This window comes from Mercenaria mercenaria, chromosome 15, assembly GCF_021730395.1.
Source record: "Mercenaria mercenaria strain notata chromosome 15, MADL_Memer_1, whole genome shotgun sequence".
NCBI classification, from domain to species: domain Eukaryota; kingdom Metazoa; phylum Mollusca; class Bivalvia; order Venerida; family Veneridae; genus Mercenaria; species Mercenaria mercenaria.
The window spans coordinates 12,574,133-12,589,616 of NC_069375.1; the positions used below are offsets into that span (position 1 = coordinate 12,574,133).

General features: G+C 33.3%; 1 protein-coding gene across 1 annotated transcript in view; it reads right to left on the reverse strand.

Moving 5' to 3' along the window:
* LOC123546888 (voltage-dependent calcium channel type A subunit alpha-1-like) overlaps positions 1-15,043 on the reverse strand; it is a 363,448-nt gene extending 348,405 nt beyond the window's left edge. Inside the window, exon 1 of the mRNA XM_053524572.1 lies at positions 14,114-15,043. Within this exon, the coding sequence (XP_053380547.1) occupies positions 14,114-14,318 (205 nt within the window). The 5' untranslated portion in view covers positions 14,319-15,043. The remainder of the gene's footprint in view (positions 1-14,113) is intronic.
* Positions 15,044-15,484: the final 441 nt, after the last annotated feature.

Genomic DNA, 15,484 nt, shown 5'->3' on the forward strand with positions numbered 1-15,484 from the left:
TGTTGACCTTTGACCTCCAACTGTGACCTTGACCTTTGAGCTAGGGGTCCGGGTTTTGCGCATGACATGTCGTCTCATCATGGGGAACATTTGTGCCAAGTAATATTAAAATCCCTTCATGGATGGGAGAGTTATGGACCGGACAGTAAAAAAGCCCTGTTGACCTTTGACCTCCAATTGTGACCTTGACCTTTGAGCTAGGGGTCCGAGTATTGCGCATGACACGTCGTCTCATCATGGGGAACATTTAAGTAATGTTAAAATCCCTAAATGGATGACAGAGTTATGGACCGGACACGAAATTGTGGACGGACGGACAGACGGAATGACGGAAAAGCGCATTCCTATAGTCCCGAAACTGGTTTTCAACCAGTAGGGGACTAATAAAATGTGCAACACCCACACGCTCCCTGGCACCGGCTTAAGCGGAATTCTATTTTAGTAAAAAGCAATGTACTCAATGATGTCAAACGACCAAAAAATATAACAGCACTGAGTCCAAATCATAAAACTTGGGTTTATGATGTCATTAAAAGTCATTTTGTTTACCTGAAGTAAACGATTACAATACTATCTTAGACGGAACAGTGATGATAATGGTATGCCTTAATGTTAAAAACAAAGATTTTGATAATGGTATGCCTTAATGTTAAAAACAAAGATTTTGATAATGGTATGCCTTAATGTTAAAAACAAAGATTTAAAATAGATGTCTCGAAAAAGTTGTGTAAAAAGGGTAAATTCAAAAGATAATGCCAAGTGAAGTATCCCTGATTTAGTAACCCGAGTCTGCTCTTGGCAACAACTGCATCACTCATCCTTAATGTGAATAACATAGCAACAGAACCATCCATAATGTTGGTTAAAAATAAACTTTTAGTCTGCCTAAAATCAGTTTACAGGAAATCCAAACCTTTTATTATCGAAATGGTATCCATAACAACATGCAAAAGCATCACAAGGAGCTGCAAGTATTTAAAGGTCGTTTAATAAATCAAACAATATTTCGCTGATTCTAGCTGTCAAATGTCCTAGAAATCGTTCAAAGAATGCATTGTGTTTAGATAATAGTCTTAAAAATATAGACACCATTAATCATAATTTAGAGACCTAGGAGAATGGTTTTGGATCAAGCAGATTTTAAACAATTTCTCTAAATAACATAACATTTCTCCCCATACTCTGTCTCAGTGTTGTTCTTCTTTCTTGTTCTTTGGAATCTTTGAGAACATTCAATTTTACTACAGTAGAATTCTGCTTTAGCCTGTGCTCGGGGACGCAATGGGTGTTGAACACTTCCTTGTCTTTTCATACAAACCAAGTCAGCTATAATTGCTGTGCTCGGTTGTGATCTATGCCTCACAGGATCTTCTTATAGATTTATTATATCCATCCATTATATTTCTAATTAATATATATGTATCTAGCATTTTTTTTCTAAATAACACACTTCAATGAACAAAAATAAATATCATACTCGAGTGCTATGAACTCCATGATAAGTAAAAAGCTAAGCTAACTTCATTTAGACTTTTTATTGAAACAAAGTTTTGATTCAAAAATAAATCCTTAAAAACGTTTCTTTTGATACGTTGAAGCCGACTACTGGCATTTTGAGAATGTATGTTTACATATCCTTTGCTTTTATCGTAAACCGACTACAGTATGATTGACGTATAATCATTAAATGTTCAACAGACAAGTACATCTAAAGTGTGAGTATGACACAGGTCATTGTATTTTATGAGCTACTGAAAAATGTTTTATATAAGGCTCTGAACGATATACAAGACGAATGATTTTTGACGTTTCTATTGAACATATAGATTGTACAATTATAACTGTGTTCCTACTTTTCGTAGGATATTGATTCTATTATTTTATGTTATGATAACAGTATTGTGTTTGATTTCAGAGTTTTCCCAAACGTAGTACATGTAGTCGATACCAATTTCCGTCCTGAACAAATTCAATCATAGACTCTATATACAACAATTAGCTACGCATCCGTCTCATTCTTTTAATTACTTATTTCCCTTTACGGAAAACCTTATGTCATACATTGTGAATGCTTTACCGAGACACTTCATTGAATGCTGCTATTTTATTACTTCCAATTACGATTTATTCATAATACTCCCATAAAGTTCCGGCTGATCGTATTTAATAGAGGTTCAACAGTGTGGCATTTAAAAACTTACTACCTTCAATACTGCTAGTTGGAGGTAGAAGTTTTTGTGTCCTAAGGGTTTGTTCACGTCACATGTTTGTCAGCACAATGCAATGCAAAAAATAGCATACATAATACAATTTTTATCTATTGGTAATAGTATGAGAGATGTTTGAATCATATTGCTGCTGTTTTCTAAGATGATTTTGTAGTCTTTCGAACCTGGAGAGACTGTTCCATGTTAAAAATCTTGCAAATGATATTGATTAATCATTAATGTTAACAGTGCTAAATTTCTCTTTCATAGAATTGTTTAAACCCTTTTTTTAATTTGAAATCAATAGTGTACAGATAAATATTTCATTGTAAAGGAGGAAGGTCAAACCACAAACCTTCCCTTTACCTAATATGTCAAACAAAATTGACCTAGTGTAACAAAATTGAGTTTTCTAAAAACAATAAAGAATGGTTACAATGTACTAGAACTATATTATAATCACTGTACAAACAGCTGTTACCGTCAGCAAATATAATAAACTGTCACGTAGAGAAAGTCAGTGGTGACCACATGATGACCTTTGATTCGTAGAATGAAAAGTCTCAACGATCACAGATACTGGAAAAAAGAAAAAAGATGATAGACGATGTCTTTTACTCTCGTCCAAAAACATTTAAAACATATCTTTAAATAGCAAATGCTTGTCCTTATGCCAATAACTTTATAACGTTTGGTTTACAAAATCTAGTCACGTGTCTGTCTTAAACTCGAATATTTAAATTTTGATATATATATATTTGTTGATTTCTTTTATAATTTGAAGCCATTCTGACAAAATAAGGTCGTATTGCAACATTCTTTTGATGGTTTTAGAAGACACCAGGTGCCATTTCGGGCATTAATTGAGACTTAAAAGGACAACTTATTAGAACCGCCGATCTTCCGTAAAAGAATTCTATATCCCGGGCAAGATTTCAAGGTGAAGAACAAGTGAGTAATGTAAGGTCAACAACTTTAGTAATTCCGTCATGTCTTTTCGTCTTTATCTAAGAACTTGTTAAACGTAAATATACCATATTTGGAAAGTGTTGGCCTCTTACAGTTAGTGCTTACGAACCCTCTACATTAGGTCGTCTTTATTCATTTCGAGCCGTTTCTGTCTAGAACTTCATCTTCAGACCTTTCTGGTATCTGACGTAATTGTATTGTTTTGCATTGTATTGTATTGACAAGTTTTTGTCTAGGACAAGTTCCAACTTTGAACGATAACTTGAATATAGGAATAATGTCTTTTCTATTTCTCTACTGGGATTATGTCTTTTCTATTTCTCTTCTGTCATATTACATTTTCAGCCAACAGTTTACGTAAAAGCCTGTCGATACATAATGCATTGTAATGATTAAAATCAGTAAATTTTCTAAAGTTTTCAGATTTAGTTTCTTATCTTAGTACGTTGATGAGATTTCAATGTAAGAAAATATTTAGTAATCTTTCTTCGTATTATTCGTTTTCTATCGACAGGAAACACATGTGACATTTGAGCCGTGCCATGGGAAAACCAACATAGTGGGTGTGCGACCAGCATGGATCCAGACCAGCCTGCGCATCCGCGCAGTCTGGTCAGGCTCCATGCTGTTCGCTTTTAAAGCCTATTGGAATTGGAGAAACTGTTAGCGAACAGCACAGAGCCTGACCAGACTGCGCGGATGCGCAGGCTGGTCTGGATCCATGCTGGTCGCACACCCACTATGTTGGTTTTCCCATGGCACGGCTCATTTGTATAAATCGATTGAGATAACATGTTTTACAGCGTACAATAATCATTTGACTTGTGAATAGCATACACACCTAAAAGCTAATACAATGAGTGCAGAAAAAGAAAAACAAACAACAAAACTGTAAACACTGCAAACGGGCAAAAAAGGGGCTGATAGTAGAAGTCGCCGTGTATAAATAAGGTATATCTGTACAGATACTGTTTAAATAGACACAAGTATGATATACATTCAATTTATTCACAATTAAAACCCGAGGATATCATTTTTACCTTCGTCTCCCTCTTTATCTACTGTCGTATACGTGCATTCAATACCCTGTAGGAAAATAGTTACTGTTGCATGTTCATCATTTAAAACGTCCGAAGTTTCATTAATTGCATCAATACACATGTCAATTTCATGTTACTTATTTTTCACCAAATGTCACTCTAAATTGAATGGTAGTACATTGAAAATGAAAATGTTAATAAATCTATTAGAAGATCCTTTCGGAAGCATTATGTATCCGAGCAAACCAGCTAACTATCACTTACGCCTAAATAATGCTCCTTAGTCTCCGAAATTAGGTTTTTTGTGCTAAACCTATTGATCAATTGAACCGCTTCTGTGTACATTATTACTACCACATGCATAACTTCTTTTCACTGCGTCTGCAATTACAAAACAAGACCATAATAGACCTATTCACTTCTTTCAACAAAATCTGTGACATTTAAAGTTTGGATTTGAAAGAACATGTAAGGTCCTGTAAAAATGTCAGCAAAATAAAACCATGTTTTCAAATAAATTAATAATTTTATCATTTTACGACAACAATACATTTTTGAAAAGTCCCAAAAGTACATTTGAATTAAAACAAAACTTGCGAAAAACGTTATAGTAGACGAAAAACACAACAAATAATAAAGTCTTTGGCAATAATGTGAATGAATTTAAACTTTTTTGTATATGTACCATCGTACACGGCTTGTATTTCACAGTCGAAAACAAAACCGTGTATACTTGTAAAATCAGATACGGAAAATACCGATGGTTAGGCTACTTGGTTTAATGATTTCGTCACAATAGAGCGACATAAATGACGGCAAGTTTAGAGAACATCAACTGTCGTCCAAGGACTTCTATTGTAACATTCTGGCTTGTATAACTTCCATAAATCGGACCATGTATATTTAATCACACTTTTTTTAAAAGCTATCTTAGTTTCACCAAAATATCGGGTGAAAAACATATGTTTAGTCTTATCTTATTCGAATGAGATGATACCCTGTTTACATCGTTGGCGTGACGGGAGAAAATCGTTTGATAAAACTGTGTTCCCATAAACATAAAATATAGCAAACATTGTTACCAATTTCAATTTTGAAAAAAAACAACAACATTTCTTGGGTTTGTTTACATGACTGACTAATCAGAACGCACAAATATTACCTTAGTCTCTTGTTTACGATTACCTTATACCTGTACTGTTTTGAATTTGTGGACCCTGACCTATAAATTGGCGACGTCGAACCGTTCACTGTTTGAAGCGGGTGTAATCTTATTTGCCTAAATTTTGCCAACAGTAACCCTACAAATACAAGCGCTTCGTGCAATCTAGATTTACTATTAACTACAACATTGATGCAGAATATATAAATCAAACAAAGAAATAATTTTGTGAAGATATCGATTACAACAACGGCAAGTGTTAGTAATTATTACAAGTGAACAAAATCTCACTTACGAGATAATAATCAAGATCTTTTTTATAGGAATAATGCACATGAACGGCAGACCGAGCTATTATCTTAACAAAATTATTGCACAATATATTACATACTCAGATTGTTTCCGGAAATTTCTCTAGATTAACAACTGCTGTAAATGGATCGTTCAATTAGTGAAATAACAATGTTAATCAATAAGAGTCCCAAGAGGAAATGCTTGGGTGTTATATACATAGAACTGAAACAATGTTCAAATTAAGTTAAAGCAGTAAACAACTATTTCATGTCTTTTCGTGGCGACAGTTCGTCTGTAATTACGCTAAAGGGTTGGACTTGGTGTTAAAAAATGCGAAAGATAACTACAATGTCATTTGAAAAGAATTTAAAACAAATGAAATTTAATTAGCACGGAATGAATAAACGCCTTACGTCTAGCTGCTGTGACTGTTAGCTTTTGGTTATGAAAAAACATTGTTATTCCTCGGTTTGCTGAAAGAGTGTGTGGATATTAACCCACTTATGGTTTAGACAAAGACAATTTGCTCAGATCGGTTCCGTGATCGGTTGGGTTTCTAAAACTATGTACGAGACTTGTTCTAAATACATTGTAACCTTTTAACATCCGTCTTAAAATAAAGCATTGTATAATTATGTAGACTTTCTAGTAACAACGGAAAGGTGATAATCACTACCATATGAATACAACAGACAAAAATACCAAAATGCATTGCTTGTGCCCTGTTAATAAGCTCTAGATAATTGTATGCGACAATGTTTATATTAGACTTTGCCTGGTTATTTCTCTCAACTTTACAACACAGTAATAATAAACTGTCGCGAATTGATTGATTAGACATGACTGATGACAAAAATCTGTCAAGTGATATGATGAAGACGAAGACGCGAATAATGTTTCTTTATAATAACGATTGCTAACGCTGCATTTAATTAAAAAAAAACGGAATATAATTTTTTTATAATAGACAAAGGGCGTTTCAAGTCAATAAACATTTATTGAAATTGATATTTGTTATGCAAAAAGCAATGTGCTCAACTGAAACCCACACATTTCATGTAAGATATCAAACTTAGTAAATAAACAAGAAATATCTTCAAAAATGATGATCGGCGAATTGTAATAAGGAAAGAAGTTTATGAATTTTTCATCTTACATTCATCTTTCATCTAACATTTTTCAAATTGCAAAACTAAACACCGCACTTCAACAATTTAAATAGTTCTCTTTTAATTTTTTCGCAAAGGTTTCGTAGGGTTGCAATTTTGTTTCGTTTATCCTTAGACGAATAATTACAGCAGTAGTTTGATGAAGATTCATGAAGCGGTTCATGAGAAGAGGTCATTAAACGTGTTTATATTTTTAGCTAAATTGGTCCCTATCCCCATTTGTAACAAAATAGCAGGAGACCTTACGATATTGTTACACATCGAGTTTGATAAAAATCCATTACATTTTAGTGGTTAATGCGAAGGAAGGCATATCAGCTTTTAGCTATAGTGGTCCCTAATAGGGCCCAAGTTCCTGTATGAATAAATTTGGAAGAGGACCTTATAATGATGCTCCAGACCAAGTATGACAAAGATCCACCAAGCTGTTCATGAGACGCTATATAAAGGCATTTCTAGTTTTAGCTCTAGTAGCCCCTAAAAGGGGTTAAATATCCCAGCTGAACAAAGTTGGCTGCGGGTCTAATAAAGATGCTACAAATCAAGTTTGATTAGAATACATGAGAAAAAATCAATTAAAGGATTCTTTTATTTATTATTTTCATTTATTTCTAAAATAGGCCAACTGATCCGCTTTAACAAATGCATATCCGCTATTCATGAATCTTTGGACAATGACGTCACACCTATAAAAAAGTGAAGGTCAAGCAAAACATACAATTATTTCAATATTTCTGTTTCATAAGCAATGTTTGACCGTAGTCATATCACATAGATAAACTGTATGCAGCGTACCTTCATTTCAGGCGTAATGAGATTCAGTCATTATATAGCATATATATAATAAAACAGATTTCAACTGAGTTCAATATTTGCATATCATACTAAAGAAAAATATTCATATATAATAAATCAGTTAAATAATTTATAACAAATATATCAAAGCAAACAAGTACTCATTTTAATATGCAATCTGAATAAGTCACAAAAGCAAGAAACCTTTTCATATACAGACGACAATTATAACAAGGAAAATCTTTTGAAAAGCACTTCTCTACATAAAAAGACTCTTATCACACCCTTATTCATGTGATACGCAGACCGTATTCAGCTCTTTCTTTAATTTGATATATGTTGGTATTTGAACAGGTTTTTTTTTTTTATCATATTTATTAAACTTACTTATCATTTTGAGATATATCAATATTCTTGCTAAATATACTGAGCCAAAGTTAGCTTAAAAAACTGTTAACAGCGTCGTTTATGATAAACGCTTTGTCTACATTTCACTCAGCGTAGCACAATCAACAGAGTGAAAGAAATTGACACTCTCGTCTAATCAGGCACAGTGTTGCATAAATCTTCCATTTTGATAAATTATCTATAATGCGTTATCAAGTTGTTTGATTTGCAAACTGAAGTCACATGGCATAGGTGACGAAAACCAATTTAGACGGCGTCGCCGAAAAAATACGATTTCAAAATTATGTTGTCTTATAAATAGGATGATATAGGACTACAATAAAAAGACACGAGTTCGCTCAAACGCCGCACTGAGCTGTCTAAAGACACTATGTTCAACGCCATTCTTCCTGTTTGGTACATATGAGATAAGACATACAAGGAAGAATTCCCCTTTCTTAAAAGCAATTGTTCTCTTTCTAAATGCAGTTTTTTCCTTCAGCTATGAGCTTTGAACTTTTCTAGACGGCAGACAAAATCAAATTATTATTACCGGTTTATCTATCATCTCTTTATTTCATTCCTTGATGCCTCTTAACAAATTACTGATTGAATCCCCGGCTTTCTTTTTAAACCTATTTAATGTCTGTCCTCAGAGATTCGATATACTTACTGACAACTGTCAAAAGAGTCTGAACTTGAAAAAATAATTTGTGTAAAAACATTTTACCGCTTTTTACCGATTGAATCCTTGGCTTTCTATTTGAAAAAATAAAACCTATTTAAAATCTGCCACCGAAGATTTGATGCTCTTTCAGAGACCCACTCATATTATATTATGTAACTGTCAATAAAGTCCAAACTTGAAAAGTAACTGCTTGTTCTTCTTGTCAACATCTATATATACCGCTCCGTATACGACTGATATATGTATTATATGCCTTGAGGAGACAACGACAGCTTTGCTTTTGTATTTAACACATTAAACATCCACAAGAATATACAAACATGTGCTTGCTTCCATATTACTTTGTACACATATATCAAGTGTTCATATAATAATATTGAAATTTACACTTTTTCCTGAATGTTATTAATACAATCAAATGGATTTTCTCAAAGTAGCTTTTTGTAAATTTGCCCTCGTTATTTTACAATATTGTTATTCAAGAGTTTGCCTAGACTCTTAAAAAAGTCCACAGAAGTGTATTTGAACGATCTAAATATCATCTATCCGGCGATTTTTGATTTACAAGAAAAAAGAATGGTGGACACAGAGGAGGGATACAAGTTGATTGCTGGTCATATCTTTCAAATACTGAGTACACTGTTATACAAAAAGCATATTTTACTGACTGGTTTTTAACATTTTTTAGACTCACAATTGTAGAAATGGCGCTTGTTCATGTTAATGGCTGTGACTCATACAGAATCAGTGTTTCAATTAAGGTGCATTACGTGCGAGTGTGCTATACATAGAACTATTCATTAACTTTACTAGCAATGTTATAAGTATTATTGATTTGTAAAGGTTGGTATTTCAAAGTCGTTGCAATAAATATGGTTTCTAAGTTTAGATAATGTTAGTCAGGTACAGCCGACGGGTCCTGTTATCCCTAAGGACCATGGTTTCTAAGTTTAGATATTGTTATTCAGGTACAGAAGATGGGTCCTGTTATCCCTAAGGACCATGGTTTCTAAGTCTAGATATTTCAGGTACAGTAGATGGGTCCTGTTATCCCTAAGGACCATGGTTTCTAAGTTTAGATATTGTTATTCAGGTACAGTAGATGGATTTGTTTTCCCTAAGGACCATGGTTTCTAAGTTCAGATATTGTTATTCAGGTACAATAGAAGGACCAGAGAATTTGACAACACTGAGTTTTGCTCTCCCAATATAGAAGAGAGGATGTAATAAGCAAAATTATAAAATGATAAAACTGCTAAATTTCTATAATAAATTTGTTTGTCTTTCAATTTGGACAGTACCATTAACTGTTAAAAAGGGATGCTTACCAAAAAAGATACTGACCGAAAGGGAACCAAATGTGCAGGCTGATCTTGGTCTGCACTTGTCGCGAAGGCAGAATCACTTGCTGCCAGCATGCTAAGGGTTAAATAGTGTTACTGTAAAACCACAAGTAGCCATGTGTCACACATCAGTGACAGGCTTTCCGTTTTCGTAACTCTCATCATCTTCAAATGTCAGTTGTTTTTCTCTGTGCAAAACATGTACGTTAGAATCTCTACTTTATAAAAAACGAACACCACAAGAAGCGAACGTTGCAAATTAAGATGATAATGTACAGACAGGTTGTGAATGTTCTACAACACAGTAAATTATCGAACGGTCGTTGGAATCTCGACCTGACTGAAAGCAATGTAGACATTACCCTTCGTTTGAAAACAATCTAATTTAAGGTTATAAGCATTTTGCTAAAGCAATTATTCTAGTTTGCAACTTAAATCCTTTGAGGTTGATAAATGAATTCTAGGTATGTAAGACTTGAATCTCAAACAGGTCTTCAATTCTTGCGCTTTCAAAACAATTTGATTGCAATGACCCACGAGAATTACTCATAATCGAACGACATTGCACTATTCTTCACTGTTGTTATGCATACAAATAAAATAACAAAAGCTTAGAATTTAAGTCGCGACCCTAGTCTTTAAAAGAAGGGAAATTTGACTTCAATTTTCTTGCTACAACAACGTTAGATATTTTTCCTGCACCACAGTTCAGCTGGTGTTTTTTTCTGTTATACTTAAAGCGTTCATTTGAATATTGTTTGGTCAGGAAAACATTTCAACTCTTTTGCTGTCTCTCAAATTGTTGCACCATTGCATTACGTCGCCGTTTTGTAATTAAGGAGCATACTTTTATCATATTCCGCTGAAACCTGAGCTAGGGGTGTTGCAACAACATTTCGTTGTTCTCATGAACAACTCAATCAACCAAGTTTATCTTGGTGGCGTTACATAACTCCAGAGAATCTTCTTATACATTATATTATTCAATGTCTTTATCGAGACACTAGATGGTCTCAAAATATATCTGACAATGACATGGAAAGGAAACGAAGCAAAACTTTGTATTGAATATTTGTAGAAAAACATGTCCTATGTTAAATGTTTATTTTTCCAACAATGTCTAAGACATGCTTTTGGGATATTGCTTTTGAACTTTACATGAATAAGTTGTTATAAACATTCTTACGATAATAACTTTATGAGTGTGTCCCTTTTATTAAACTTATCCAAACATTATATGATTAAATAAAATGTCCCATTTTCCATTTCTACCACTAAACTTCCTTACTTTGAATACAATATTCATAAACATAGACATTTTTCCGCCTATATTATCACTTAATATATTGCAATTTAATTGAGAAATTGTTGCCTCAGTGATTACTGCAATAAATATATCTATTCGTGAAACAGTTGAAATGTTTGTTCAGATTTAGCGTTGAAATCCCTCTTCCTATATTAATGATTTATTAATTTTTTTCGTCTTTGAATTACGTACGCTCAACCTTTATCTTATATCTACAGAAACATGTACCTTATGAATATATTATTGAATGTATACTCGGGCATGTGAATCATAGAAAGGGTTTGACCCCAAGAATGCGTTGATACTTCAGTTTGTCTGTTTATGTCATATCCAGTTAACAAAGACCTGAAAGGGGTGGCTGTAACAAGAAAATATCTGCACTGTTTGGCAGCGAATGAAAAGGAACTTACTCATCCAGACATGCTGTGTTAATGAGAGTTTTAATATACAATCACATTATTGAGAACAGTCATGAGTTACACATGGTAACAGAACCAAAGACAAATAACAAAAATAACTACCCAATCAGCTAACGATATCGATAATAATATCAAATAGCAATCAAACATCATCCACTTTACATAACCGACTTTATTGTATATTACTTATCCAAGATACTGATATGGGTCTGTGATGCAATATTCATATTGGTAACGTGTTAATGGGCATATATACGATACGGAAATGGATTCTGTCAATGCTAAGGCTATGGATTCTGTAAAATACTGAATCTTATATGGTTAAATAATCCAAGATACAGTAATTATGCAACAATCTAAAACACTATATTATATGAATGTTTTAGTACTGCTTTATCAACTGTAATTTCCTTCTTTTTTTACAGATGTTATTATAATCAATAAATACATCTAGGAAAGTTGTCTCTTAAAAGCATTTCAATCAATAAAATACGAGAAAAATGTCTGCGACATAATTACCATACTCAGGTGTTGTGAAGGCAATAATAAGGAAAGATATCACCTTGCATCAATAAGGTCCTTTTTTTTTTCATTGTATTGTTGGTAGTTTTTGGGAATAAGCCAAAATCTTTGGGTCGATTAGTCATTTCGAAAATTGCATGACCGTCGATAAATCATGACGAAAACAGATATAAAAATGTATCCATTATCGCCCAATAAGATTAAGACATTCATGGCATAAATAGAATTCTATTATGCCTGCAATTTTCAACTTCTAATCAGAAATCATTTACATGTACATGTGCAGTCATGTGTGGCGATTGTGCTACATTTAACGGGAGTTATTTTGTCAAGGACAGAACGTTTTGTCGAAGATTAATGCATGGACATTCACTTCGTTATATATCGGCAGTCATAAATAACTGTTGGTTACTTTTGTAGAACTAAGACCATTTTTTATTAGTTTGTGGACAGGTTTTGCTATATTAGACTTCGGATTCATGTGATTAGTCGATACTACACACCCTTTTAAGACATTTTAAACTAACAAAAAGTTCAGTTGTGAAGAATTATAATTTTGTAGTTGGTATAAATAACGACAGAACAAGAAAAATCGTTGAAGAAAACTTGATAGAATTCGTGGCGCCAGTGATGAAAATATTGCAATTTGTTTTGTGCTCTTCAGTGAAATAACTGAAATTTATCAGTAAAATGAAATTGATATTTTCACTGTTTCAAATATCATTCTTATTTTTCACTAGTACGGAGCTATACTTAAATGCGAAAGAATATGAATTAAAAATAACAAAAAAATCCTTGCAAAATATATTTCCGTAAAGATACAATTGTATAAAAATACCCACAGGATCATAAATATATACATTCTGTCATAATAATTTGTAAAAGAAATCAGTAAACGTAACAGAACTATTTGCAGTTTTTCTACAAAGATATCCTGACGTCACGACAGTATGACGTCATGATGCAATGCATGTGACGTTGCGCGGGCAAACTGGATATCATTTGTTTAAAACCATTAAAAATGCATAAAATCAATAGAAAATTTAATTGTTTCAGTATAAAATCGAAATATATTTCACTCGTTCCACACGATATTCCTATCCTGAAGATATTGCATTATAGTGTTCACTCGATGAATATACTAAACAAACGAACATCCTCTATTAAGTGTTTCACTCAGTGTAAAGTTTCAATACCTTGCAAAATCAAATTGAAACTGACAGGCCCAATCATAGCTCACCGAATCAATAGAACTGTCTTAGGACGTGTGAACAAAAATAATTACTATACCTTTCATGAAAGGCCACCCCCTCCCCCACCCCCTCCCCCACCCCCTCCCCCACCCCCAACTCTCTTTTGGCTGTGGGAGTGATAACTGTGTAAATGTGTGATGAAATTCGTTCTTAGTTTTTCAACTTCAAAGTATCTTGGTACTTGCGTTAAATAATATCTCTTGCCAGTCTTGTTTTAAACAATCATACTTAATCTTAAAAAAAAACATTTTTGTTCTTTCCCTTGACTGGATGCTTACGACAGGTTTGACTGTATTTTGTTTAATTGTCTTCACACCAAGCATTGCAATGAAATTTAAATTATAATCAATAATTTAGGAATATAAATGGCCATTACAGATTTTGTGTGTGTGTGTGTGTTTTCGGATACAACCCTAACTTTCACAAGTATATTCACTTTAAGAATATCTCACATAGCGGTACAAAAATAATTATACAAAATTATTTGATGTATTTTTGACTGTTTTTACAACTGTAATGCGGTATACAAAAATCATCCGAATGAAATCAATAACAATACCTTTTGTTTCAGGCTCCCAGTCATCCGGAATACTTTCTGGGTCGCTTTCGTCAGTGCTGACGTAATATCCTGGATTCATGTTGTCGGGGCTGACGTAATATCCTTGTTTAGTACTATCAGAACTGACGTAATATCCGGGATTCATATTGTCAGGTTTGACGTAATATCCGGGATTCATGTCGACATTTTCATGTTTCAGATACATCTGTGTTTTCCCTATTATTTCCGTATGTTTATTTTCTTCAGAGTAAACGTAATGGAGCAGATTCAAGTTTCTGTTAGTCTTAAGATCATCATTTCTTTGATAGTCTATCTTTAAAATAAGACTTTCCTTTTAGAAGAAGAAAGGCACAGGGAAACGACACAAACATCACTGGAAATACTGCAGAACTTTCTTCATATTTACACAGTGCGTGAAGGCATATCATAACAAAAGCAAAGACATTTTCAAATTATAATATCCTAATTCAAGCAATTTTCCGGTAAGCACGATCTTTAAAGATTTTTTTCAGAAACAAAAAATCAAATAACAAAAATAAACTCATTTGGCGAGATCTAGATTCATAACAAAAAGCACTGAAAAAAATAATTCCATTTCTTCCTCAGTAATTTTATCAAATTTATAATAATTCCATTAAGCCATCATAGTAAATCAAACCAAAACTATATTATCTTCAGGAGAAACCTCAATAGATAAAACAAATGACACACACAATCTAACTGAATCCGTCTCTCCTTCCATATCTGCTACACTATCTGAGAACCATTGCTAAATTAGCAAGTTATAAAATTATTCCGCGACACCTATCGATCTTAACTTCCCGTTCATTATGCAAACTGGCAGATTTTCATATACTATAACCGACATGAGTTAATTACAATTTATCCACCTTTTCTCATACGTTTGTGAAAATTGATTTCATATAGAAAACTACAGGATGTCGACGGATTGCTAATGGCAAAGGCAACAGTGTAAGGATATGGAAACCAATATTGTTTATACTCTGCGTATAAGACTTGTATAGAATGCTTTCAATTTTAGACTGTTAACGAGCAGTCCGCACCGTTATTTTTCTTGAAACTTCTACAATATATAGATATATAGAAGTACAAAGTTTGAAAATAAGGCTTGTTAAAACTGCTTGGAAATTTAGACAATTTAGACAGCTGTTCATGCCATTAGTTACCTCGATGTAGTCATCCGCATGTTAATAAAGCAATTATACATTATAAAGAAGTTTAAAAGGATCATTAGTTTAGAAATATCAATTTGAAAATAAGACTTGTCTAAAGGTATTATTCAAAAACATACATGCGAACAGTACTGCGCATTTGTCAAAACTACGCACTCCAAAAGTTAATGTGTGATTT